The following is a 25,788-nucleotide window of genomic DNA, read 5'->3' as shown; positions in this document are numbered from 1 at the left end:
CTCGACTATAAGCAGTTTTTTATGTTACAAAAGTAACAATATTCACATTGTTTTAAAATGAAATTATTATTCTTATTTCTTGTATGGGACAAAAAAGTAAGGAAGAGTTATAATTTGAGTTATATGTAGTTTGAGTTTGAGTTAAAGAACTCAAAGTAAAACTAAAAGAAATTATTGTATTGTCACCGATCCTTGACAAGTGTACGTGTAAGTCTCGGACGAAATCGAGTTTAAAGGAGTCGGTAAACATAGGTGAAGCTAAAAGCATGTTAATAAGAACATTGACGTCTCGTATTACTTATTGTAACTTATTAACTTGTGTTATTCTCTATTACCATTGACTTTCATTCTCATATATTTATTTATTCAATTAGACTTCGTTTAGAAGCGTTTTTAATCGTCAAAATTGTTGTCTCTGGTAGCCATAGACCACAGAATGTCAAAAATTATAGAATTTCAGTGTTGACAGCTATAGACGATGGAATACATTTAAAAAAGTGGGAAGAATAAATTGACATTTTTGTACATTTTGGAAGGAATTGACATCTGGAAGACAGAAAATAGTGATGGATATGTGAATACAGGCGACACGAACGGAAATAAAATTTTAAAGTCCAATTAAGTTTGGGTTCATTAAAATAATTTTTAAAATGTAAATAGGTAAATTTCATTTGTTTAAAAATAAATATAGGTTAAAAGATTGTTTAAAAATCATTACACACTTTTTAATTTCGATAAATAAAATAAAAATGTCGTATTTTTAAGTAATTTTCGAAAGGGCTTTTTTTGGTGATATTTATATGCCATATTTTTCCATCATGCGTTAGATTTTTAGTCATATTAGCATTTTGAAATTGTTAAACACTGCATCATGAAACCATAGATATTTCAAAATACATTCTTACGAAGGAGGAAATAAAAAGAATAGGATTTTTCACAAACTAATTTGACATTCTACCAATAGATAGCTTTTTCTTTAGAAAGATTTCGAAATTAATAATTCTATATAATATAGTTTTTAACCGAGAAATACACACATATCTACATTATACAATAAATGACTAGTCGATAAGTGCCAATTTACTTCTACACAAAGACACAAGTGTTTTGGGGTTATATATTTTTATGTTATTAATTTTAGGACAAAAAATAAAAAAAATTTTTTTTTCAAAAAATTAAAAAAAAGGGATAAAATAGATGTTTTGAATGAATAAGTACTTTAATGTAGAATGGAGTGAGACCTTGCGCTTGCTTTAAATGATTTTTTAACAAATTGACTTCATTTTTGATGCAGTTTTACTATCTTGATAACTGAATAAATACTTTTTAACGGATAAAAAACGTGATTTATTCATCCATCTCCGAAAAATCACGTAAAAATCCGTTAAAATGTATATTTACGTTTTAAAGAGTACTTTCCTGTGTTTTTTTATCATAATAATGACACTTAATCATACAATTATGTATTTTAATCTGAAAATATTATCAATAGAAAATAATTGTTCAGATCTATCAGTATATAAAGTTATTATAACTAGAAAAAAAAAGATACCTTAATTAATGAAAATCGGGTAAAATATGTTTGTTAAATTTATATAAAAAATTGATTATTTTATGTGATTTATTTAAGTAAAACGTTCTATGTAACATTTTCTACGTAAGTACTTATACAGAAATACACAAAGTAAACTGTATACCGAAATATATTGAATTAATTTTAGATTAAAAATTATTCTTTAAAAATTTATCATATTTTAACTATTTGAAATACCAATGAATCACTTATAACAATATTTTTCGAAACCCAAAACCTATTTTAGAAAAAAATTTTTTTTTTCATTTTTTGTCTGTTTATCGAACGGTGACGTCACAAACATAAATTACCCGTTAAAACTATAGATAAATGAAATAAGCTATGTCCGTGGAAAGTAGTGGCCGGTGCGGGCGGGCAACGGCGGCGGTGTGTCCTGTAATATTAGTTAATTTTTGTATTAAAATAAACAATTTGGATAATAAATAATTATCTTTAGGTTTTTTTTATAAACAATTCTTTTTTTAACATAGAACCTAAACTTCTTTCAAATGGTCAGAACTGGACAAATTTTAACGTAACTGGAAGGCACCAGTTTTCAAATGAAAAGAGAATAAGTAACCACCAGTAAACCTTTACTTCAATAATCTTTTTTCAATGAGTTATACAATTACAATTTGTACGATTATTAAGCATAAACACGAGTAAAGTCATGAGCTGAAGCAAGTATTATAAACAAGAAAATAAAGCATAAACTCAAAATCGATAAACAGTTTATATTTCATCAACCACACCGAAAAAAAGACAATCTTATAAAAAAAATGTGTGCGTGTACTAGTGTACTCACGTAAGAAGTGAAACTTCTTTATGACCTTATTTTTCAAAAAATAATTTACTAAGTATATGCAACTTTACAGAAATACGTCGAATCACGCGTGGTAGGGATAAGAATAAGATGGCGCGTAACCGAAAAATGTCACGCGTAACGAAAAAATGTTACACTAAATTTTTTTCCAACCCCGATAAAGAAGTTTCACTTCAATTTTTACACAATTTGTACAATAATAAAAATAAAAAGTGCAACAAAACAAACCTCAAAGTAATGTGCAAGCAAAAATCATGATTGCGATATCAAACTACGCGGTACATTCTGAAATATAAAGAGTGCAAAAGCTTAAAAATTTAATTGTGCTTACTTAAACGAAAGAAAAATAAATAAAATTATCAGTGCAGAACAAAAAAGGCATCTAACCAAATTCTACTGTTATAGTCAAATTCACATGGGGAAAAAATGTAACTTTTAAACATAATTCTCAGAATATACAGGTATAATAATAATAATGGATCCTATTACAAGGACTACTAAAAACTATAGATATCTAAGATAGACAAAAAACCAAAAAAAATCTTTCTTTTTTAGCGTTTATAAACTTTATAAGGTGTAATAAATCTGAGTATCTAAAAAAAATGTAAAAAAACCTTAAAAAAATCTAGCTTTTTGCATACCTGTACATTGTTATCATGTAAATAGTGTCTCGGCAGTTGCGGACGAGGCATTGGCTCATCGCTGTCTTCGTCTTCTTCGAAATCTGGAAAAAATATAAGTGGATTCAATTTTTAAACTCTTATGCATTATAAGCATATTTTTTGGGTAGGTATCATATTTTTTGTCAAGTTAAAAAAAGTATGTGGGTAAATTTTAATTATTATTATGTGCTTATTAATTTTTTTTGAACCACACAAAAACATGTGTTAGTTCATGGTAAGCCTAAAACCGTGGAATAATCCACGTTGTAGGCTGCTTAGAATTTGAGCCAGGAAAGAGCAATCTTAGGATTTATAATTCTGACTTTTAGTTTAGTAAACAATACAGTTAATATTCACATGTAAATATTAAACTTTGGACATTATTGAATTAAATGTCTAAAAAAATCATTATTTTATTGAATCATGCACCCATTAAAAACCATGCTAATATACATGTATATTGACAATTGATATGGGTGTTAAAATGAATAAACATTCTAATGAGATTGACTAAGCTGCTATAGCTAAAGCGCAGCTGAATGATTCATTTTTTGGTTTTAAATGCTATAAATATTGTAATTATTAATTATTTTTAATCGTCTGTCTGTACGTACGATATGGAAGGTATTCAAAATTAAAACATTTTTTAATCATCGTTCTGTACAAGTTGCTTATTATAGTTAATATGGTCTTATTCCCAACATTTTACATTAAAAAACATAATCAATAAAGCAATTTGATTTTTTTTAACTGCATACATATTTTTTTACGTCCATACAAACTTCTTTTAAAATCTCCGCTTTAGCCAGCAGCTAAAAAATCAAAACAAAAAAAAGTCCACAGATACATCACACCAAAAACTAACCTCTCTGTTTCCTCGTGTCCAAACCACCCTTCATTGTGTCTTCCGTATCGGAGCCTTCTGCAAAACATTGATAACTTAAAAAACCAACTACGTATGAAAAAATAAATAAAAAATGAGGATTCTAATTTTTCTTTGTCATTTTTTTGCCGATTATTCTGCATAAAGTATGTTTGTTTGTAAGTTAAAATTTTTGGCCTCCGTTGTAGGATAAATTGCTGTATTTTGTCTCGAAAAAAATAGGTAAGATTCATCATTGCTGAGATTTTTTTAAAAGGAAAAATGGTGGATTTTGAAGTATATAAAGTTTTTTCAAAACATGAGGTGAGGGGAATCTAAAAGATAAGGTAAGGTCACTTTTCATTTAGAATTATTGGTACAAGGAACACTTCAAACATATTTTTTTTTGTCATTTAGGTTTTTGGTCACATCTTTTTGTTGTTTCAACAATTACTTGTTATAGTTGTGTCCTATTTAATGGAAAATCTAATGATTTGTCGTTTGAAACACACATGCAAGACTCACGTGCCAAATTTTTAGGGGTTTAGTCATGCAGAATTCCATAATTCGCTATATTAGTAAAGAAGTTTCGCTATATTAGTTACATAATAATTATAAAATTTAATAAATTACATTACTATATAGCATACATATTAAAACCCTAATATATTAAATAATTTTTTTATCGTTAGGATAATATTATCAATTAAGCAGGTTGTTTTATTACATCGTGTGAAATAGCAAATGTAAAGTGTACTTTTGACGACAAAAAAAAATGATTTTTTATCATTACATATTTAGTATTTTATTAATTAAAAACTGTAAATATAATTTATTTTTATGTAGATATAATATATATATATATATATATAAGTGTATGTATATAAGTATATGTATTTCACAATATGGGTAAAATAACCGCAATATATTATATTCTATTATCTATACATGCAAACATATATAATTATTTTATTTCTTAATTAATTGTTTTATTATCTAACAGCAGAGAGAGACACTTTAGACTTAAGCATTTTGTTGTCTGGTGGGGCCCTGAAAACCAGCGCTATGCTGACCATATCGGCATAGCATAAGCTGAGCGGCCTTACCCTTTAGGTCGCCAGTCGCCACACAAATCATATTCTTAGTTTTAATTTTTATGTTAGATTTATTTAAGAGTGTATTTTTATATTGTTTCTTTTTTTTTTTGTTTGTGTTGGTGGTGGTAATTTGGTGTGCCTAATAAAAATTATTTTATTCTTTATTCTTATTCTTATAAAGGGAGTATGATAGTACATTAAAATATATTTAAGTACAGAATAAGCTTAATCTTCATAAGAAGTATCACTTCAAAAACCACTAAAATAAACACTGAAAAAACAACAAAAAATATGTATTTTTTTTTATTCTCACCAGAATTAAGTTCTCTGACTAGAGTCGACATGGCATTGGTCACAGAATCAGCTGCGTATAGGAGATCGCTTCTTAGACTTCTATTGTCTATTCCCACTGAAAGAAACATTTTTATTTATTTTTTAAAAACAAGCAAAAAAAAATATTTGAGTTTAGTTGAGTACCAGGCAAAGCATAACATATTACATTTGTATATTACAAATTATGGTAAAGTATTGTTTAACTTAAAAATGCCCAAAAAAAGTTTTTTTTATTTTTTTTGTTTTTTTTAATTATAAAGAAAAAAAGGCTAATTTTTTATCATATTTTTAAAATAAAACATTTAACTCACTTGTGGTGGGTCGTTGATTTTGATGGAAGCCTCTGTTATCACCACCCATACTTTCCATACCTGGTGATGACATATAAAAATGTAATTCATAAATTTACTATAAATAAATAAACACCGAAATTTATATGGGCCTTAACTTTCAGAACTAATAGGGTCCCGTAAAAGATGGATTTTTACGGGATGAAAAAATGGATTTTTTACCCATTTTTTTAATGATACCTTTATTGTCAGGATATGTTTCGTACAAAATAAAAGTCTAAAGGATGATACTTGTTCAATTAAATAAATAATATAAAAAACAATTACCCAAGCTGTGTGTCATGTCGATCCGTTCTCTCTCACCGAGAGATGGCGTCTGCGGCGCACTGCGTACCGTGCCGCGTGGCGTTGATTCCCTTTTTTTTATAAAAACATATATTTTTTGACATTTTTTATATAAACATGATTTATTTAGGCACAAAAAACATGAATAAGAAAACGTGCAATGGGCTTTTACACTTGAATCTAAAGTTAAAAAAAAATTGGTTGTCTGTAAAGTCGGTTTACTGACGATAGTTGAAAGTGACAACGTCCGATTGTGCTTCTTTGTCGCTCGTTCCGCGTTCTCGCTTGCACTTCAAGCCTTACATGGAACGCCTCAGAGCGAGGTAACGCCGCATGAGTCATGTTTTTTCGTGCGTGCAGCAGGCTCTATCGAATTATAAGACGTTGTCACGTCAAAACGTATATGAAAATAAAAAAAAGACGGGTTGCACTCCGGGAGTGCCGGCAGAAGTGAAAACTTGATTATTAACGTTCAGCATGTTTGATATTTTGGAATGGTTTATCTTACGCATGGAATATAAGGGCTAAAAAAAAATCCGTCTTACGCTTTTTCGATCAGGCCACGTGTCCTGACGCGAGTTTAAGATTTTATACCCATTACAGAAAAAGTGCTCAACGCCGCTAAAGAAGTTTTCACTTCAAAAATCTTGAGTCAAGGGGCAACTAACCTCTCTGGAGCAGAGGGTTGTGTTTGTGCCCCGGGCAATGGCGGACTCTTGGCGGAACGCGGAGATGAGTTTGGCGTGGAACGGGGCGACGATTGTTGCGTCTGGGAAAATAAATAATATGTATTTTATAAATTTATAAAGAATACAAAAAATCGATCAAGAGGCGGGACTTGAACCATAATAGTTAATATACAACATGCGTGACATGCATGTATACAGGGTGTCCCACTGTTGGTATACTAAGCTCAAAGGAGGTTATAGTTTTGCATACGCTGAGTATGTAAAAAATACTTATAAAATTCCAGACGCAGATTTTTTTCAAATAGATGAATTCTTAGAACTCTGTATACATCCATAACAAGCAACCCGCCCAACTTTGCCACCAGCACGTGACCTATCGTTTATGATTATGTTTTCATAGACAAAATATTCACATTAGCGAATATGCCGTATTTTGAACGTGATCAGTGTATGCAAAACTACAAGTCCCTTCGCGCTTAGTATACCAATAGTGGGACACCCTGTATATAGCATCATCATATACGGGGTGGCTCATACGTCCGGGTGCCACACTTCAGCTTCCTAGTCCTTGCGTTGGCACATCGCTAACTCCAAGACCAGGGGTTATATAGACCCGGGTGCTATACACCCACCTTGAGCATCCGCATGAGTCCTTCCAGCTGGTGCATTAAGTGCTTTCTGGACTCTTGCAACGAGGACAAGTGTCCCTCAAGCTCGTCCTTACTTTGGCACAGTGCTAACTCCAAGACCAGGGGTAATATAGACCCGGGTGCTATACACCCACCTTGAGCATCCTCATGAGTCCCTCGAGCTGGTGCATCAGATGCTTCCTGGACTCTTGCAGTGAAGACAAGTGTCCCTCGAGCTCGTCCTTGCGCTGACGCAGTGCACGTAACTCGGAGACCAGGGGTGGGGCAGACCCGACAGAACCACCACCTGATTCCGCTTCTTGCTGCCTTCTGGAATTAATAAGATTATTAATTCATCAAATAATGAAATCAATTTCACGGATATTATGTTAAAAATATTATTAGAAAGGGAATCTGGTAAGCGGAATAAACCCACACATACACATACTGTTATGTCATAGTCGTTTGGTTTACTCATAAACCTACACAATCAAATCGGCTGAGTATTTACGTAAGTATAAACAAAATTTCATAAAACAAATAAAAAAGAAACAAAACACACCTAAGTCTAGCTATCTCTCTCATAATCTCTCTGTTCTTCGCCTCTAACTGCGATATCAGTTCGCGCTGTTGCCGCGCCGCGTCAACTTCCGAACCTTCGGAAGATGATCGACCCTGTATATAGAAAATACAAAATAAATAATTTTTAGTGATTTTTTACATAAGTACCCAAAGGACTGCAAAAATACATCTGATTAAATACGTGGGTCCTCATTTTTAATGATATTTGAATGTTAAGTTATGTAAATATGTTTTTAGGGTTCCGTACCTCAAAAGGAAAAAAACGGAACCCTTATAGGATCACTTTGTTGTCCGTCTGTCCGTCCGTCCGTCCGTCCGTCTGTCAAGACCCTTTTTCTCAGGAACGCGTAAAGGTATGAAGCTGAAATTTATATCAATTACTCAGGTCTACTGTCCCTTGAAGCTGTGAAAAAATCAAACTTCTAAGCCAACGCAATCAAAAGATACAGCCGTTTATGCCGCAAATTTTCGACACTTGCAAGGGAATCAAAACCTACAGGGTACTTCCCGTGAACTCAGAATCTTGAAATTTGGAACGAAGGAACGTCTTATAGCATAGATAAAGGAAAAATTACGAAAACCATAAATTTTTAGTTACATCACATAATATATTTTTTTTTAATAATTTTAAACTTACTACCCATTTCCTCATAAACGCGTAGAGGTATGAAATTGAAATTCATACCAAATACTCAGGTCTATAATACCTTTAAGCTGTAACAAAATCAAACTTCTATGTCAACGCAATCAAAAGAAACAGCAATTTAAGCTGCATATTTTGAAACTCGCAAGTACTCGCAAGGGAATCAGAACCTAAAGGGTACTTACTTCCAGTCGACCTAGAATCTTGAAATTTGGCATGAAGCAACGTTTTATAGCACACATAAAGGAAAAATTCCGAAAACCTTAAATTTTTAGTTACATTACAAAATATATATTTATTTTTTAATAAATATAAACTTATTACTTTTTTCCTCATGAACGCGTTGTCAAGCTATCAAGTTGAAATTCATATCAAATACTTAGATCTAATTGCCATTAACCCGTGAAAAAAAACATTGCAGGTTTGTACGGAACCCTCGGTGCGCGAGTCCGACTCGCACTTGGCCGGTTTTTTTAACAGTAATGCTCTTTTATTATAAGTGTACAAAGATAAATAAATTACAACGCGTTGTTTATATGTTTTAAATTATATTTATGTTTTAAGTTAAAATAAAATGGGGACTGTAAATTCTAGTTAAGTTTTATAACTTACCAATTCAGGCGTAAGAGACGCCGATCTGCCTGCGCGGGGCTAAAAAGGAAAGAACAATTATTAATTACAAATGTACCAACAACGTTTTTCATTCCACAAAGTAACATTAATCCTTTCAAAGAAATCAGTTATATCCGCACCTACATAAATACGTATATAAACGCTGTTAATTATTTTTTTTTATTTAAATGTTATTTATATATAAACTAGCGGTCCGCCCCAGCTTTGCTCGTGGTACATGTGTTCGTTTTCTCTCTCCACGCACAGGAACCATCATCGTACTTCAAGAAATTGAATTCAAACTCAAACTCGAACTCAAAAAAAAAAGAATTAATTGATTCGGTTCAGCTGTTCTCGAGTTTTACGCTTAGCAAAGGTTCATTTTTATTATTTATATAAATAAACAAACACCCTGTATAAACACGTACCATAGTGCGGTTCTCGTGAGCTAGCCTCGCGGCATAGCGTGCTATCAGCCGATGCTCGTCGTCCACACCACGAGACAAGTGTTCCGCTATACCTGGTGCGAATAGAACACCCTGTATAATGCTTTTTGTGAAATTAGTAACTATGTAATATTTTTTTTAGTGAGCCCATTCATTTTTCAAAATTTCGCAGAATAATTGATGATGATGTAGCATTTTCAATAAAAAAAATAATGTTTTTTTTCAATATCATATTATGCATGTGTACAGAGAACAAGCTAAAAATGGTTATAAAAACGATTTTCCGACTTTAAAAACTAAAATGGAAATTCTAACGTTTTAAATAATGAGAAAATATTTTTTTGTCGAGATTAACTTAGTTATAGTTTAAAAATATTTTTTTTATCTTTTCTTTACACAGTACACACACACACACACAAATACATACTTCTATGTGTAGATCTCGACGAGCGGCTGTCCAAAGACCCAGTATTGACATAGCCGCCTCCATACTCCGGGAAGCCGTTATGTGCTGGTACGGGAGATGGCGGCCTAAAAGTTATATTTCGATTAAATCTGGTTGTTTAAAGATGAAAAAATCGTTCATGACACGAGCAAAGATTAAAAATCAGTCATACAAATATACATAAAAAAAAATGTTGTGTGGTTTTATGAAACCACGGTAAAAGTGAAACTGTTCGAACGGTCCCGAACTCTGCTTTATACCTACTTGGCAGCCGACCGTCACGCGACATGCGCTACACAGACCAAAAAGTTTGAGACGATGTAATAAAAGTTTCACTTTAATTTAAATACATAATTAATGATTAACGAATGAGAATTTTTTTAGAATAGAAAAAATTCGACGAGGCAGGATTTGAGCCCACGTCTTTGCGGGAACGGGAACTATGCGGGTCTTTCTTTGAAAACGCGTGCGGAAAGCTACTAAATGTAGTGTAGCACATGCTGAGTAGCTACCCTTTTTGGCACCACACTGATCAGCCGTAAGTACCTACCTACCTTTTTATTGTTTTTGAAGTGAAAACTTCTTTAGCGGCGTTAGGTATAAAATCTTAAACTCGCGTCATGACACGTGGCCTGATCGAAAAAGCGTAAGACGGATTTTTTTTTGAAGTGAAAACTTCTTTAGCGGCGTTGGGTAAAAATCTTAAACTCGCGTCAGGACACGTGGCCTGATCGAAAAAGCGTAAGACGGATTTTTTTTAGCCCTTATATTCCATGCGTGAGACGGATACCATTCCAAAATATCAAACATGCTGAACGTTAATAATCAAGTTTTCACTTCTGCCGGCACCCCCGGAGTGCAACCCGTCTTTTTTTTTCGTTTATTTTTGATTTTTTTTCTGTTTGTATTGTGTGGTGCTAAATAAACATTCATTCTTTCTAAATAAACAAACTCACACGATGTGGCTCAGGTTGAGCGTCCGCTCGGGCTGGTCGGGGTAGCGCGGCAGCGCGGGCCGCGCGCGCTCCGGCACGCAGCGGAACGACTTGCGGAGCGTCGCGCCGATCTGCTTCGACGGGGACTTCTGCAATTTTTTATTTATTGATCATTAAATCGTATTCGAATCAACGTCAATTGAACGTCAAGTTGTGAACGGCAGAGGCTACTTCGGCTGTCGCCACATGTCGACGACAATCGTCGAAGCGTCGACGTCTGCCGTCGACAAGTGGCGACGGCTGAAGTAGCCTCTGCCGTTCACAACAAGTGGGAAACTTATTAATAATTAAATAATAATAAATAATGTTGCTGGAAAACAGAGTTTAACATAGTAGATAGTACTCTATCTATAGTAGTGATAGCGTTCTATTTACAACGTACGTAGATTTGTACGTTGATTTTTATCACGTTTGCGTCAATTTTGTATAAAAAACAATGGCGCAAATTAAATAAGAAAATGGTTTATAAACTATAGAAAGATAAAAGAATGTGTGTAAAATGTAAGGTGTAAATGGTGAAATTTAGGTTTGAGCGTGTGTGTGAGAATGTTAGGTGAAGTGTGAGTGTGAGTTGTGTGCGTTTTCTATACATTTTTAATTTCCAACTCACATATGTCGCGTATTCCTTGACCTCATGCTCATTTGTATGCGGTGGAGTCACGTGGCCGCGCCAAAAACAGTCCTGGCAGAGTGTGTATGCAGCACAGCGAGTGCATCGATAGCGGAGACCGGTTAACGAACCACGACGGCATACACTACACGCCAATGGATGTACAACTGCACAATAATAAAAAAAATGTGTGCGTGTACTAGTGTACACACGTAAGAAGTGAAACTTCTTTATGACCTTAAAAATGTCACGAGTATAGCGTAACGCAAAAATGTCACGCGTACGGCGTAACGCAAAAATGTCACGCGTACGGCGTAACGCAAAAATGTCACGCGTACGGCGTAACGCAAAAATGTCACGAGTATGGCGTAACGCAAAAATGTTACACTAAATTTTTGTCCAACCTCGATAAAGAAGTTTCACTTCAAAAATGTGTGCGTTTACAAAAAATAATTTACTATATGCAACTTTACAGAAATACGTCGAATCACGCGTGGTAGGGATAAAAAAGATGGCGCGTAACGGAAAAATGTTACACTGAATTTTTTTCCAAAGATAAAGAAGTTTCACTTCAAAAATGTATCGTTATCAACATTTGATAAAGAATGGTCATTAAAATCAAGGAATTTCGTACGTTAATCTGGTATAGGTCTACCAGAATCTGATGGCATAATTATATTTTAAAAATAAAAGATTTTCATGTGGCAATTTTATTTGACAACTATCAAATTGGTTGTCAAATTATTGTGTTGATGATTAATTTTTAGGATTTTGTCTTCAAAATCTTCGAAATGTCGATAAAACCGCTGCGACCACAAGCAAGAGGTGTTGTTTACAATGTGTATAGAAAAACATTCGATGAAGAAGGGTCAAACACATCACAATTTTCAATTTTAAAGCGCGTGAAAGATTTTATTGCTAAGTTGGACTTACCCGTTTTGATACTTTAAATTAAAAATGTTATAAATAGGTAACCATAATTTTGTTTGTTGATTAAAATATAATTTTATGAAAACTTATTACAGGAGTTTCCATTCTTGGCTATTTGTCAAGTCCAAGGTGTACAAGTCAATTTTATAATGTGTTAATACTTACGAAAATAAACATGATTTTATTTTATTATTGTTTTATTTTATAAAAAATTATAAACAATCGTTAATTAATATAGTAAATAAGTTTTGATCTGCATTATCATTACATCCATATTTTCACATGCCATAATGATATACATATATTCAAAATATATAGGTATGTGTAAATACATAATATTATGTATTACCTTTAGAAAAGTAATATGTATATTATACATGTAATAAGTACCTACATAATATTACGTGGATATCTCATTATTAAATAAAGTATTATCCACTTGTTTAATGTGACTAATGATATTGAGGACAAAATAAAAATACGCAGTATCAAAATCGTTCAGTCCATTTTCCCTAGGGTTGCACACTCAAAATTTTGATTTCCCTAATTGCCATCAGATTCTGGTTTACCTATATGACCTAACTCTGTAATTCTTGCAAAAAAAAAAATGCAATCCGTTCACATGCGAATGTAATTGCTCTGGTTAATTGTTAATACAAAAGACAATTTTTCGTAATTCGCGACCATAATTTACATTCACAGAACAATGTTTCACACATTCCTGATAAGAGCGCTGTAAAATCCCGAATATTAGTCTAAAAAAACACGAGTCTTACTCTTTACATAATACATAGAAGTAAGTCCCTCAATGGAAAGAATCCAGTAGAGACTCAATCATAAAAACCTATAAGCTTTCTTTCAAAACATACATAATTTTCATCTTACATAGATTAACATGATTATCGCCCAGAATATTTTTTTCTTGATATTCAATTTAGATTTTGCCAAAGACAATGGGCATAATGCAAGGTTTATGTAATATATTAAAACTTTCAAGATAAATAGTACAATATGTCAGCTTTGCTAGACACATCTGCAGCCTTTGATCACGTGTGACATGACTTATTAATGTGTAAAATAAAAAATGGTCTATCTACCTCATACCTTCCATGGTCTCATAATTAATAATAACTTTAATAGTCTAATAAAGTCACCTTTGAGTGAAAGATACTTATTTGAACAAGACATTCAGACAGGAGTTCCACAAGGAAGCATTATGGGTCCTACACTATACCTGTTACATACCGATGACGCTTCATTCAGTTCTTAAATTTCGCACACTTAAGGGCTTGGTCTAGTAGTGCAAACAAATGCATCCTGTCATCCTATATGTAAATAATACGAATGTACTAAGGGAAAGTTGCTCCACTTAATTTTTAAAAATTAAATCATTCGTATATGTATAATTTAATATTCGTAATAATTACCAAAAATGACAATTTGAAACAATTTTCGTGAAAATTACACCGGGTGATTTTTTTTATCAGTACACAAATTTGCGAATACTTTCTATTGATATCTTCAACTTCATGTTTATATAACTGATCAACTTTTACAAAGAAATTTGGACGAAATATAAAAAAAAATAAGCTTTCCATACAAAATGCATAGCTCTATACATTTTTTTCGACCTAAGTTTCTTAGTGAAAGTTGTTCAGTTTAACTAATAAAACGGATAAACAAATTTTGTATATAATAAAAAAAATGTAATGTTTGTGTTAAAAAATTATAAAATAGAAAAATACGCAAATGAAAACAAAAGATATTTATTTCTGACTAGCTTCCGCCCGCGACTCCGTCCGCGTGGATGTCAGTCTTCGCGTCTTCTACAGATTTATTATATTATGTGTAATATAGAGATTTATATTGATAAACCTAATAAATCTTTTGCTAGCATTCTGATGCTTTATCGGTTGCACTGGATTTATCTCTTTTTTTTCAATCGCTTGAATGATATAGGATGGGTATCGAATGCTGAAGTCTCGAATCAATCAATTCTGACAGTAGGCAATTTATGTAAAATCTTGATAATGGTCCATCATTTTATTTTGCCAAAACGTTACATACTTTTTTATAATTATATTCTATTTTTAACGAATTATTCACTCCAGTCCAAACAGCAAATAAGCAGACTTCTGCTTCTGCAACGTTTAGTTGTCCCTGAATTTAGAAAAAATAGTCATGATTCTTATCTATGACAAAAGTGTTATTTTTTGCATTGTATTTCAAATATTAAATTTTTTTTTTAACCGCATCTTCCGCATTCATGTCTTTTGCCGGAATTAGACATTTAACTTGTACTAGTCCCATTTTCCCTTTTTGATATGGGAGTGTATAAAGTAAATTTTTTAGATATTTCTCGTTATACTTTTAAAAAGTTATTATTGTCATTTTGCTCATTAGGTAAAGTAATTTCGATATCAGTTTTAAGTTTTTTGATACCTGCAATAATAACGTCATAATCGCCTGCACACACTTATCGATTACACCCTGTATACAATCCACCATCCATATTCATAATGTTTTCCTGTCCTCCTCTCCTTTACGCTGTTCACCGATACATTTGAAATGAGTAAATCTGCTACCACTGAAGGATGTTTCATTGTGATCAGCAAATTTTCACCACTGTTGTCGATTATTTGTTTTTCATTTTTAATCAGCAATTGGGAATCATCAGTTTTGTTTTTTGCAGATTGGTGATGTACCCTAACAATACGTCGAAAAGGGAAAGCATCAACGAATTATCGTTTTCGTCCTCTTTTTTTATTCTTCACGTCTCTGTTACTTCTGTTTGTTTAGTTCTCAACACCCACTGAATTTTCTATGTTATTGTGATCTACCCACTGAATTTTCTATGTTATTGGGGAATTTTGATGATGTGATGATAATCCATTCGTTTTAATATTGGTACTTAGAGTTGGTAGACTAAACTAGAAATGGCGGACTAAATTTGTCAGCGCGTCTGTAAGATCAGAATATAAAACCAACATCCTGTATTTAAGTTACAAAATTAATAATCAAACAACATGCCGCTACGTTGAAAATGACTAGAAGAAAAAATTAAAACACATCGGCATATAATTTTGGAGTAAACAAATCATTTTCCCCGTATAGAGATTTCCCCGGATGAACTTGGGAAGTTCAAGTTCTCAATACAAGTTTATATTATATTTCGTATTTCTCAAACGAAAAATAAACATTTTTGGAACTTCAAAAAAATTATATTATAAGAAAATTTATGAGCTTACTTTAGTTTTAAAGAAATATACATCCCTTTACTGACACCCCGTAAAATAAAGAAATTGTTGCCAATCACCTTTGCAATCTATTTGGTTTCATTAACTTTATGTTCGAAGATAATTTTTTTTCTAGTATGTAGTTACAAGCGTATTTTTTTCGTTTATTTTCCATATCGAAATCAAATGTTTAAAAATACGAATATTTGCACAAAACTAAGATAAAAATAATCAATTAACAAAAATATTAAATTTAATGAAGTAGAGCAACTTTCACTTCGGTATGAAGGAAAATCGAGCGTAGAGCACACGTCAGAACGCTCCGGCCCAAGGAGCGCGACTAAAGAAATTCGCTAGGATTTTTCCTAATTATTTTAAATATTTTTTTAATATTTAAAGAATTATCAAAATTCAAAAAAAATGTTTTTTAAAGGATTAATACTCATTGGTCTTCAACCAACTCGAATAAATTAATGGAAAAAATAACTTTTAGCAGTATTTATCAATAGATTTTGTAAGGCAAAAAATGGGAAATTTAATGAATTTATAACGTTCTAATTAAGAAAATCATAAGTTTTTCGGCAATTGTATTCAGCAGTTTTTAATAACGACTATATAAGGATAATAATGCGCTGATCAGATTGTGTAAATTGTAATCGGTTGCAACGTAGTGAGTGCACAAACTTAGCTCGAAATGTCTTTGGGGGAAAGAGACTTATCTTGAAGGCCTGATTAAGGTAACATAAAGTAACTTTATAAATGTGAAAAAATTCACGCGCATTGCGTATATAACACTAATTGATAAACAAGAAAAAAAAATTCAGTTTATCATTTCATTAGCCGGGAAAAAATTGTCAAATAACTTGTTGAAAACGCAATTTTGCTAGACTGCAGCCTTAAAGTTTACATAGAGTGCCGAATGTTTTCTTAATAATTGCATAATGGATGGATTACACACACAACCATTATTTAATAGACATATTAAGTGTCAAGAAGGTTGTAAGCAAAGGTCAAATTTAGTACTGTGATTTTACTAATTACAGTAACTACATGAAACGTGAACATCAATAACTATAATAAATTAAATAATAAAACAACATACCATTTTCGACACTAGCAAGGCGATGCAGTAGTGGCAGCCACACTAAGCATGGCGGACCGGGGTCCGACATTAGTGTGTCGAGAAAGTCGTTTACTGTTATTTTTGTATTCTGCAAGAAAATAATTTATATTGAATGTAATTTAATATATTTTTTGGAGATCTATATGGATTAAATATCTTTTAAAAACTAAATGTAAATAATCTATGTTGAAAGTTTACTTTTTCGGATCTACATATATGGATTAAATATATATTATATGTTCTTTTCCCTTTTGAATGATACCCTCTTTTCAATATTTTAAATTTCAAGCTATACAAACAAAAAAATTCACAGAAATTTCCGTTCAAACATAGAAATAAATATAGTTTATCTCAGACCCTTCTAGAAACTCCTCTCTACAACAGATCTTAGATTCAATCTTAGTTTTATGAAAAATTTCCTAAACATAATATAACAATAAAACGTCAAAATACCTGATTAAAAATAGAAAGCGCGAGGCTATCATTATAACTGAAGGAAGGTGACTCGTACACCGCCGCGGGCAAAGCCAGTACTTCCCGTAAATAGTCCGACAATCTCTTCATTAATAAGTGACCATTGCCGTCTGATAGCTGAGAGAAAATATCTGAAAAGAATTGACAATAGTTTGTATATACAGTTCCATTCAAACCTAATGGCGGTTCGGAAGTTAGGTGCAGGTGCGAGTCCCTTAACGTCCCGCTAATATCTAAAACTAGCTGTGCCCTGCGGTTTTACCCGCAGTGCTCCACTCCTGTTGGTCTTAGCGTGATGATATATAGCCTATAGCCTTCCTCGATAAATGGGCTATCTAACACCGAAAGAATCTTTCAAATAGGACCAGTAGTTTCTGAGATGAGCGCGTTCAAACAAACAAACTCTTTAGCTTTATAATATTAGTATAGATTGTTTTCTGCGCATCGGATTGTACGATGTTCCGAGCCACCATTAACTTTGAATCGTACTGTACCAATAATGTATCTTTTTGCTAATCCTGATTTTGTGACATAGAAAATAAAATATTGGCTAATTCTATTTCATTTCTTGAAGAAATGAATGATGAACGACAAACAAAGAATGATGAATAAGGAATGAAGAGGAATGTCTATCTAGCATTTTCTTGTTATGTTATTGTAGTAAAATATAACTATACTTAAAACTAATTTTTATGTGTACTCACATCTTAATTTGTCCATAAGTTTGCCAGCACACATCGTCGCCAACGCTACTTTGATTGAAAACACTCTAATCTTGCCAACATTTTCACTGAAAAATAAAGTAACTAATATTAATTTAATAAAATAATAATTGTAAAACAGCATAATATGATGTTTCTTTTAGTGAATAAAATCAATTCAAAGTATTTCCTAGATATGTATAAGATCAATTAAATGCAAGGCACCTGCCATTGTGATGAAATGCATTTTTCACATGCACAATTAAAATTAAAAAATAAATATGCATAATATGCTGTGAAGTGAATAAAAATATCCATTAAAATTTTAATATTATTTCACTCACCCAGTACTATAAGCGGATAACAACCAATTCAACAACAACGCTGAACACGCCTCGACCGACACTTGATTGGCTGGCGGTAGGCGTTTATTCAGATTGTGGTATAGAGACGACACCAACGTCTCCAATCTCGTCACGTTAACACACGCGTTCGGTTCGAGCGTGTTGAGAGCGTTCTCTCTGAACGCTTCTATCACATTCCATATGTCTATTGCGTGTACTGGAATGAAAATATTTCAAATTCAGTATGGAACACAATTTATGCTTACCGATGGTGCTTGCCCATACAAGAAAAAAATAAAATGCAAAAAGTGTTCCTTATTATATTTTATATCCCTGCTAACATTGCATTGACTGCCTCCTTGGTTAGTTAACGTGTTAACATAGAAGGGGGGGCCAGGGTTCGAATTGTAGTGGAGACTAACACTTACTTGTCCATAAAGAAAATTGATCAGTGAAACAGATACATAATTTGCATCTACACTTTTTTACTTATAACATAACTTAATATAATTATTCTCTACTATACTATATTTTTTACATCATAACATATCCTATGTAACATACAAATGAAGTAAGAGAATGAGTAAATTCATTTTCGTAGATCGAAACATATCTTTTTATAACTTTATTACAGAAGATATTATGCATACCATAATCTAATTTCATGTATGATGTAAAGTTAACAAATAATATACCATAAGACAGAATTACTCAGGGTGTAAATAAAGCCTTAATAGTCACTATGACTCATCTGAATGAATTCATATTACGCAAAGGAATTAAGAATTGTTAACTAACACTGTATTGGAAAAGGTGTCTATTATAAACTAAATGTGTGGCCTGTTGTTTGGGAAAAATTTTGGTCTGTGATACAAAATAATAAATACCAATGCAGTATAAATAAATATTCTACTGAACAGAATATCCAAACTGTTTCAAGCGGTTCCAGTAATAACTCTTCACATAAATATATATAATAATATCATAAAATAATAACAATTTAATGTAAAGTTAGAAATTTAATAATGATATTTTGATAAGATAAAATTTTTGTATTAAATATCAACATTAATTAAATTAACCCTAGAAGCCTAATCTATATAGAACGTACACAAAGCCTTAATATACGTCTCAGAGGCGTACACATATAAAAGCCCTTATTTTAGGTATATTGTTTAATTATTATTGTTTTAATAAAGCGGAAATTTGAATTTGGGAAATAAACTAAAAATAAAACCACACTGTTATCAATTATAACTATAATCACAGTTGTTTGTTACAGCATAAAAAACAATATGCATAAATTGGAACAAAAAAATTAACTTCTTCAAAATCAGCTAAAACATATATTATTTTATCGAGAGTATCAATTTTTTTTACGCTAATTATATATTTTTAGATCAAATATTACAACTAACCAGTCTTTAGAGGACTAGAATAACTTTAGGAATAGACTACACATAAATCAACCTTGTGCTCGCCACACACAGATTTTTTACATTTATTGCACACAATTTTGACATTTATGATTGGATTAGTTTCTTCAGAGGGCCCAGATTCTTGTAATGAAGCAACGAACTCAGACACCTCATTATTTTCGTCCTCGCTTTGAACATCGTCAATAATCTGGTCATCCTCAACTTTGGAATCTGAATCCTCGTGAGGACTGTCTTCTCCGTTGAAAATTGCGATAATGTCGTCTTTATTTAATATATTGGACCGTTACATATTTATAACTGAAACAATGCTGAAAAAATATATAAAATACAAGAAAAACAATCAAAAGTAAAATCATTTAATCTTAGTTAAAAGTTACACAAAGCCTAAACATACGTCTCGCAGGCGTGCAACACTTCAATAAATCAAAAATGGCGGGACTTACATTAACGATACAGGCACCGTCCTCTAGCTCCCGTCGACCACTGAGATAACTAAAGAGTACGACGCGCTAGCTTTAACCGTTAGAAAGAGACATCCGATATTCGAAATCGTGTACGCCTCGCAGGCGTAGATTAGGCTTCTAGGGTTAAAAGTTCGACAACATGTCTGCCAACCCACACTAGCTTGGCTAGCATAGTGGATTTTGGCCTGTACCGTAATAGAAAAGGTCTGTCTCCTTGCAGTGGGAACATACCTATATGTGCTAATAACGATTTATTAAATTTATGATAATAAATAATAATTCTATAAATTTTACTTACAATTACACTTCTTCTGAACATATCTAAGTTTGCAAGCTGTTCTATATGAAGAGAAGCGTATCATATCAAAGTTTTGCTCTCTCATCTCTTGTAAAAGCTGAGAGCGAGGGTCCACAGACCCTGTGGTAGGAACTGGAGGCATCACGCCCATATTCTCTCTTTCTAGCGACATTGTAACCTAAAACACACTGTATAAATGAAGAATTAAATCAATACTGTTCAAACAATGTTAACCCATTGACCACCGAGCGGCCCGATCGGGCCGAGACACAATAGATTTTCTATTGTGTCTGTGATCCGAGGACTGACGGATTAAAGTTACTATAAAATACATTTTTTATCTTCCATTGCAATGTTATTGATTGATTATTGAGTATCTTATCTACTATAAAAAATTAAAGTGTTTTACAATTTTGAATTAAATTAAGATCAAAATAAAATAATGTTTATGTTTATTTCATCATTTTCACATTACGATTTTGTGAACATATTTTATTATGAAAATATTTAACAACATCAACATTCAATTACAAGTCAAACATTTTTCGTCACGATTTTCAGTGACTATTCGTTATTGCTTACTTATTTTCATTTTATTTAATAATGAGAAAATATACAGTAACACGAATTGGTAAATTAATTTAACAACAATCCAAATCGTATAAGGCTTTAATTTATATTCATACGTGTTCAAATCAATAATTGTGTTAAATTATACAATTCTACTCACCGTTAGTTATCTCATAGCTATATTGACAAAATGATAACAATTAACCGAAAGAACCAAGATAGGTTTCTTTAGGTTTCTTCACTTGTTATATCGATTCGTATTATTAACACACGTATTTAGCGTCATTAACAACTTGTACGATACGTGTAGGATGAACCAGAGTATTAAAATAACAAACAACACTATTTTATCTCACATTTACAACACATTTTTGATATATTCCTTGAATTTAATAATTATTCTTCATGGATAATCATACTGCTTTCAACCCGTAGAGTGAGAATGAACCATAGAGGAGGCACTAAAATGACAAGTAATGCGTGAGAGAAATACACTTATGACTATAAAGCTAAGAGCAAGCGAGACAGAAACATTGTTTTTTGTTTCTCTCATGTTATGCGATTTCTTTTGTTGGGGACAAAGGCAGTTTGTCCCAAACAAGCGGCTACAGTCCATTGTTTTGCTAGTTTTCTGTTTTTTCTCGCTGTTAAGTGACTTCAAAGTTTAATAAACGTTGACAGTGATCTGTTTTAATCCGACTTTAAGTGAAAATATGGTGCGTTGTAGTGTGATTGGTTGTAAAAATCGGCCGGAACGAAGATTACCAAATATTACCTTTCACACGTAAGTAAACTTATTTGAAGTATATTGTTTTATAGAACTGGATATAGTTGATACATTTTCATTAACTCTAATGTGAAATTATCTACAAATATATAATATTTTCATCGAAATAGACGTAAACATTTTTTTGTGTTATCCGACTAAATTACGAAGTGTTCTTGTTGTTCAGGACGCCATTTGTTTTTACGTAGTTTCAAATTTATGGTATAATCATGTGATTAACATTAGGGATACCAGTACAGGGTAAAATTTTCCCCAAAATCGTGAAATGTTTTTTTAATATTAAATATGTTTTTTAGGTTTCCAAAAGAAACAAGTACATTAAACAGATGGATTCGAGCTACCGGAAGGAAGAACTGGTTACCAGGAAAAAGTCACAGAATATGTTCTATACATTTTGAGTCGCGTTATTTTCGAAAAACGAAAAAAAAAACCTATTTGATGCCCAATGCAATTCCAACACTTTTTACAACAGTGAGTAATTTTTGTGATGCATTTAGTTTGGATTTAAATGTTGTAGTTTAAATATTCATAGACCGATTTTGTTGCTACGTCTACATAATAAACAAAACAAGTTATTAATTTATTTTTATAGGGGTATATTTTCTATTTATACTAAATCAAATTTTATTTTTTTAGGATATTATTGTTGAGCGACTGAGTACTGCCCAACAATCAAAAGTCCATGGACCAGGTCTTAAGGTAAATTAATAATTCCATTGCACTTTCCCACGAGCAACAACACTGCACTATTTTAGAACTGCACGACATACCGTGGAGAGGAAGTTTATGAGGTGTTGTTGTGTATGTACACGGCTCATATGAATGTGTGAAGCCTGGATTAGTCACCGGTTTTTTACACCTTTTATTTTGTACATGGATGTTCTTAGTATTATCTGATTCAACTAACTTAATCTTTTCAGGATGTTGTTGAGCTACCTAATACAAGAGAACAGGCGAAAACCCCTGAACCAAGTCTTGAGGTAAAGGTCTACAGAAAAGTCCGCGATGGTATATGTCTATCTCTTATGGACAATAACTTTTTTTGTCATTTACTTTTTACGACAAATAATGGCTAATTTTCGAAGCGATTTTAACCAATACAGCATTAATACTTAACCAATTAAATACCTTGAATACATTGTTCATTTGATATAGATATACAAGGTGAAAGGTAAGACATTTGAAAAATTTAGACAGGAGCTTCTACTCATGAAACTGAACAACTTTTGTTCTACAACTTTGCTGAATTTGTAAAAAAAAATTGGACTTTGTAAGGAAACTTCGCTAATCAGCTGACAGATTTCCATACAAAGTCCAAATTTTTTTCTATATAATATAAATAGATATTATAATTATATATAATAATTATATAATAAGATATAATATAAACTACCTTATGTCCGATTTATTCCAGATATTGATGCATGCCAAAAAGGAGGACTAGGCCTACTGGGGATACCTCTTTAAAAAAAACGCACCTAAGGTTCTTACCTCACAGGTGGTGTGGAAAAAGAACCAATACAATACAACAGTGAATATATATATATATACTAGCGGTCCGCCCCGGCTTCGCCCGTGGTACATATTTCGCAATAAAAGGTTGTGCCAAATTTCATCAAAATCGGCCCAGTAGTTTATGCGTGAAAACCATACATACATACATACATACAAACCTTTCCTCTTTATAATATTAGTATAGATTTAAAAATTGCGGGACGTAGCGTTTGCCGCGGTACCGGCCAGCCGCCCGGCTATATATTTTATACCCGTGCGAAGCCGGAGCGGGCCGCTATGTTTTTATATACAACGTTCATAATTTTTCTGTAGTGTATTTAGTATCAGCATTGCACCCGTGCGAAGCCGGGGCGGGTCGCTAGTTAAGTTAATAAATAACAAAATCTTTTCAAATCTGTCTTTTTCTTCATAAACCTATCTTACAAAAAAATACCCAAACATTTATAGATATTTTGCCAGTTTTTCGGATAAAAAGTTTTTGTAATAGTTGGCAACATTGACGTAAGGATTCGCCATCTCGTTCGGGTATACGCCGATGTGATCTCTAGTACATTCTCCCTCTACGTTTCAACCCAATCTTGTTCGGTTCATAGATAAATTAGAATGACATTTCCATAGCGAATAGCGATGTGCTAGAACAAGTTATGGCTAGTGATGTTCTATTCAACAGAGTAAAATGTTAGCGCTATAGTTTATGGTAACAAGACATTGAACGTTCTGGAACTGTGTTTTGGACTAAGGTTTTGAAAAAATACTCATAAAATCTTACATAAAATGTACTGATAATGATCATGTCAAATAATTCACAATTTAACGATTTTAAAAATATAATAAAGATAAATTTGATGGCATACATTCATGCCATTTCTAGTTTCTTTATCCTTTTGTTTCCGTAAAACAAGGGAGCTGAAAATCATAATGATAGTAATCACAAAGTAATTATAATTTTATAATTAGTATAGTAATTAATTATTTCGATATTAATATTAGAAGAGACAAATCATTGTAAATATTTACGTTATCGGCTCCGGACTTACAGTCAATTGTTATAATTAAACTGTCTGCACAAACTGTACTATTTTCTAATGAATATAAATGAAAAAATGAAATTCAGTATGATTTCTTTATTTATTGATCAGCTCATGACAGTTGTAGAGACCTATCAACGACTTACAATAATAGAAAGAGTATCTTATATCAATGATAGAAATGTAAACATGAAGACCTAATTATTATTAGGGCACCTTGAGGTTTAGTTGTCTATGAATACAACTTATTGGGCGGCACCAGATCTGTGTTGGGCGGCAATATGACTTATTAGTCATCTCTTCCAGTCAACTGCGAGCTGCGGTAAAAGGTACTAGGCGAATTAAAACAATATGTAGCGGGGCAGGAACAGATAAAAATAATAATTAAGAAGAAAGCAGTTATATTATTATTATATACCAATCAACAATAATGTCGAATATTATTATCATGTTTGAATTAAAAATTGAAATTAACATTTAAATATTATAATAGGCACATAAAATGCAATAAATGAAAGAAAAACTGGCTAAAAGTTTTATGATACTTAACTAATGAAAATTTAAAAAAATACGTTGGAAATATCATAGCATTATTTTTTATTTCCTAGTTATAAATGAGATTATATTTTACGTTCACAATTATTTCGGTACAAAGAATTCTTCTCGTTATCAGATTGTCAAGAGGTCATAAAAATCTTTTATGTCCACTAACGTCTATTCGTGCATCGTCACCATGACCGTTTTCTTTTTAAATCTGCCAGTAAATAAATTCTCTTCTTGTTTTATTAGAAGAGAGATGATACTGCTACTTCTAAGAACTTTTTTCTTGGTGCTTGTTATGGAATACCAAATACCAATCTATACGCCAAAGGCTAGACTCTAGAAAAAGTTTTGTATCTCCCTGTAGCTGATATATACATATTATAATAAACATATTATTAAGACTATTATAAGAAAGCAATCCGAAGGATATAGCTTGTTTTTTAGTTAGATTTTCTTCATCCATGTTTCGTTAATTTCATTATGTAGGTACTGCAGTATGCATCCTTTACCAAGTTATGGAGTGCCTGTCTCGTTTCATAGCAAACACTATTAAATATCTGAGTCCATTGTGTTACATATCTTTATGCTAAAACAACAGGGAATATACGCACATTTATAATAGGTATTAGGTACAATTTATGACGTAAGTAATTTCGTTTACAATTATTATGACGATGCATTGATGTTATCAAAAGGTATC

The 25,788-nt window shown here is 32.1% G+C and overlaps 2 protein-coding genes across 5 annotated transcripts; one reads left to right on the top strand and one right to left on the bottom strand.

Moving 5' to 3' along the window:
• Positions 1 to 14: 14 nt before the first annotated feature.
• On the bottom strand, positions 15 to 21,640 carry Dyb (Dystrobrevin). Of its 4 annotated transcripts, XM_090116315.1 has the most exons (21): positions 21,376 to 21,640; positions 20,646 to 20,833; positions 18,445 to 18,661; positions 18,104 to 18,189; positions 17,379 to 17,530; positions 16,905 to 17,013; positions 11,637 to 11,803; positions 10,988 to 11,115; positions 10,014 to 10,117; positions 9,569 to 9,660; positions 9,141 to 9,179; positions 7,866 to 7,978; positions 7,459 to 7,633; positions 6,654 to 6,754; positions 5,968 to 6,056; positions 5,662 to 5,721; positions 5,331 to 5,426; positions 3,924 to 3,980; positions 3,038 to 3,120; positions 2,625 to 2,681; positions 15 to 1,967 (listed from the first exon to the last, which is right to left on the bottom strand). In XM_090116315.1, the coding sequence occupies exons 2-20, from the start codon at positions 20,815 to 20,817 to the stop codon at positions 2,649 to 2,651; spliced, it is 2,073 nt and encodes a 690-aa protein (XP_089972441.1). In that variant the 5' UTR covers positions 20,818 to 20,833; positions 21,376 to 21,640; the 3' UTR covers positions 15 to 1,967; positions 2,625 to 2,648. The 4 variants fall into 4 exon arrangements, with proteins under 4 accessions (XP_089972441.1, XP_089972438.1, XP_089972440.1 ...); XM_090116312.1 differs by lacking the exon at positions 2,625 to 2,681; XM_090116314.1 differs by lacking the exon at positions 2,625 to 2,681 and having other exon boundaries at positions 7,459 to 7,630.
• A 9-nt stretch (positions 21,641 to 21,649) lies between these two features.
• LOC149897491 (THAP domain-containing protein 1-like) lies at positions 21,650 to 23,446 on the top strand. The gene is made up of 5 exons (XM_090116515.1): positions 21,650 to 21,999; positions 22,299 to 22,473; positions 22,639 to 22,701; positions 22,923 to 22,982; positions 23,417 to 23,446. The coding sequence occupies exons 1-5, from the start codon at positions 21,929 to 21,931 to the stop codon at positions 23,444 to 23,446; spliced, it is 399 nt and encodes a 132-aa protein (XP_089972641.1). The 5' UTR covers positions 21,650 to 21,928.
• The last annotated feature ends 2,342 nt before the right edge of the window (positions 23,447 to 25,788 follow it).

This window comes from Colias eurytheme, chromosome 25, assembly GCF_061535395.1.
Source record: "Colias eurytheme isolate Ceu_HAF_F1 chromosome 25, ilColEury1 Martin Lab GWU primary, whole genome shotgun sequence".
In the NCBI taxonomy this organism is placed as follows: Eukaryota; Metazoa; Arthropoda; class Insecta; order Lepidoptera; family Pieridae; genus Colias; species Colias eurytheme.
This window is presented reverse-complemented; position numbering and strand designations above follow the sequence as displayed.

Bases quoted from the DNA above. Each gene is read 5' to 3' on its own strand.
- LOC149897491 (XM_090116515.1), top strand. From the start codon at position 21,929: ATGGTGCGTTGTAGTGTGATTGGTTGTAAAAATCGGCCGGAACGAAGA. The intron at 22,702-22,922 runs GTAAATTAATAA...TAATCTTTTCAG, and splicing joins TCCATGGACCAGGTCTTAAG to GATGTTGTTGAGCTACCTAA. The intron at 22,983-23,416 runs GTAAAGGTCTAC...GATTTATTCCAG, and splicing joins CCCCTGAACCAAGTCTTGAG to ATATTGATGCATGCCAAAAA.
- Dyb (XM_090116312.1), bottom strand. From the start codon at position 20,817: ATGTCGCTAGAAAGAGAGAATATGGGCGTGATGCCTCCAGTTCCTACC. The intron at 18,190-18,444 runs GTGAGTGAAATA...TTTATTTTTCAG, and splicing joins TTATCCGCTTATAGTACTGG to TGAAAATGTTGGCAAGATTA. The intron at 9,661-10,013 runs GTATGTATTTGT...TATTCGCACCAG, and splicing joins GTCGAGATCTACACATAGAA to GTATAGCGGAACACTTGTCT.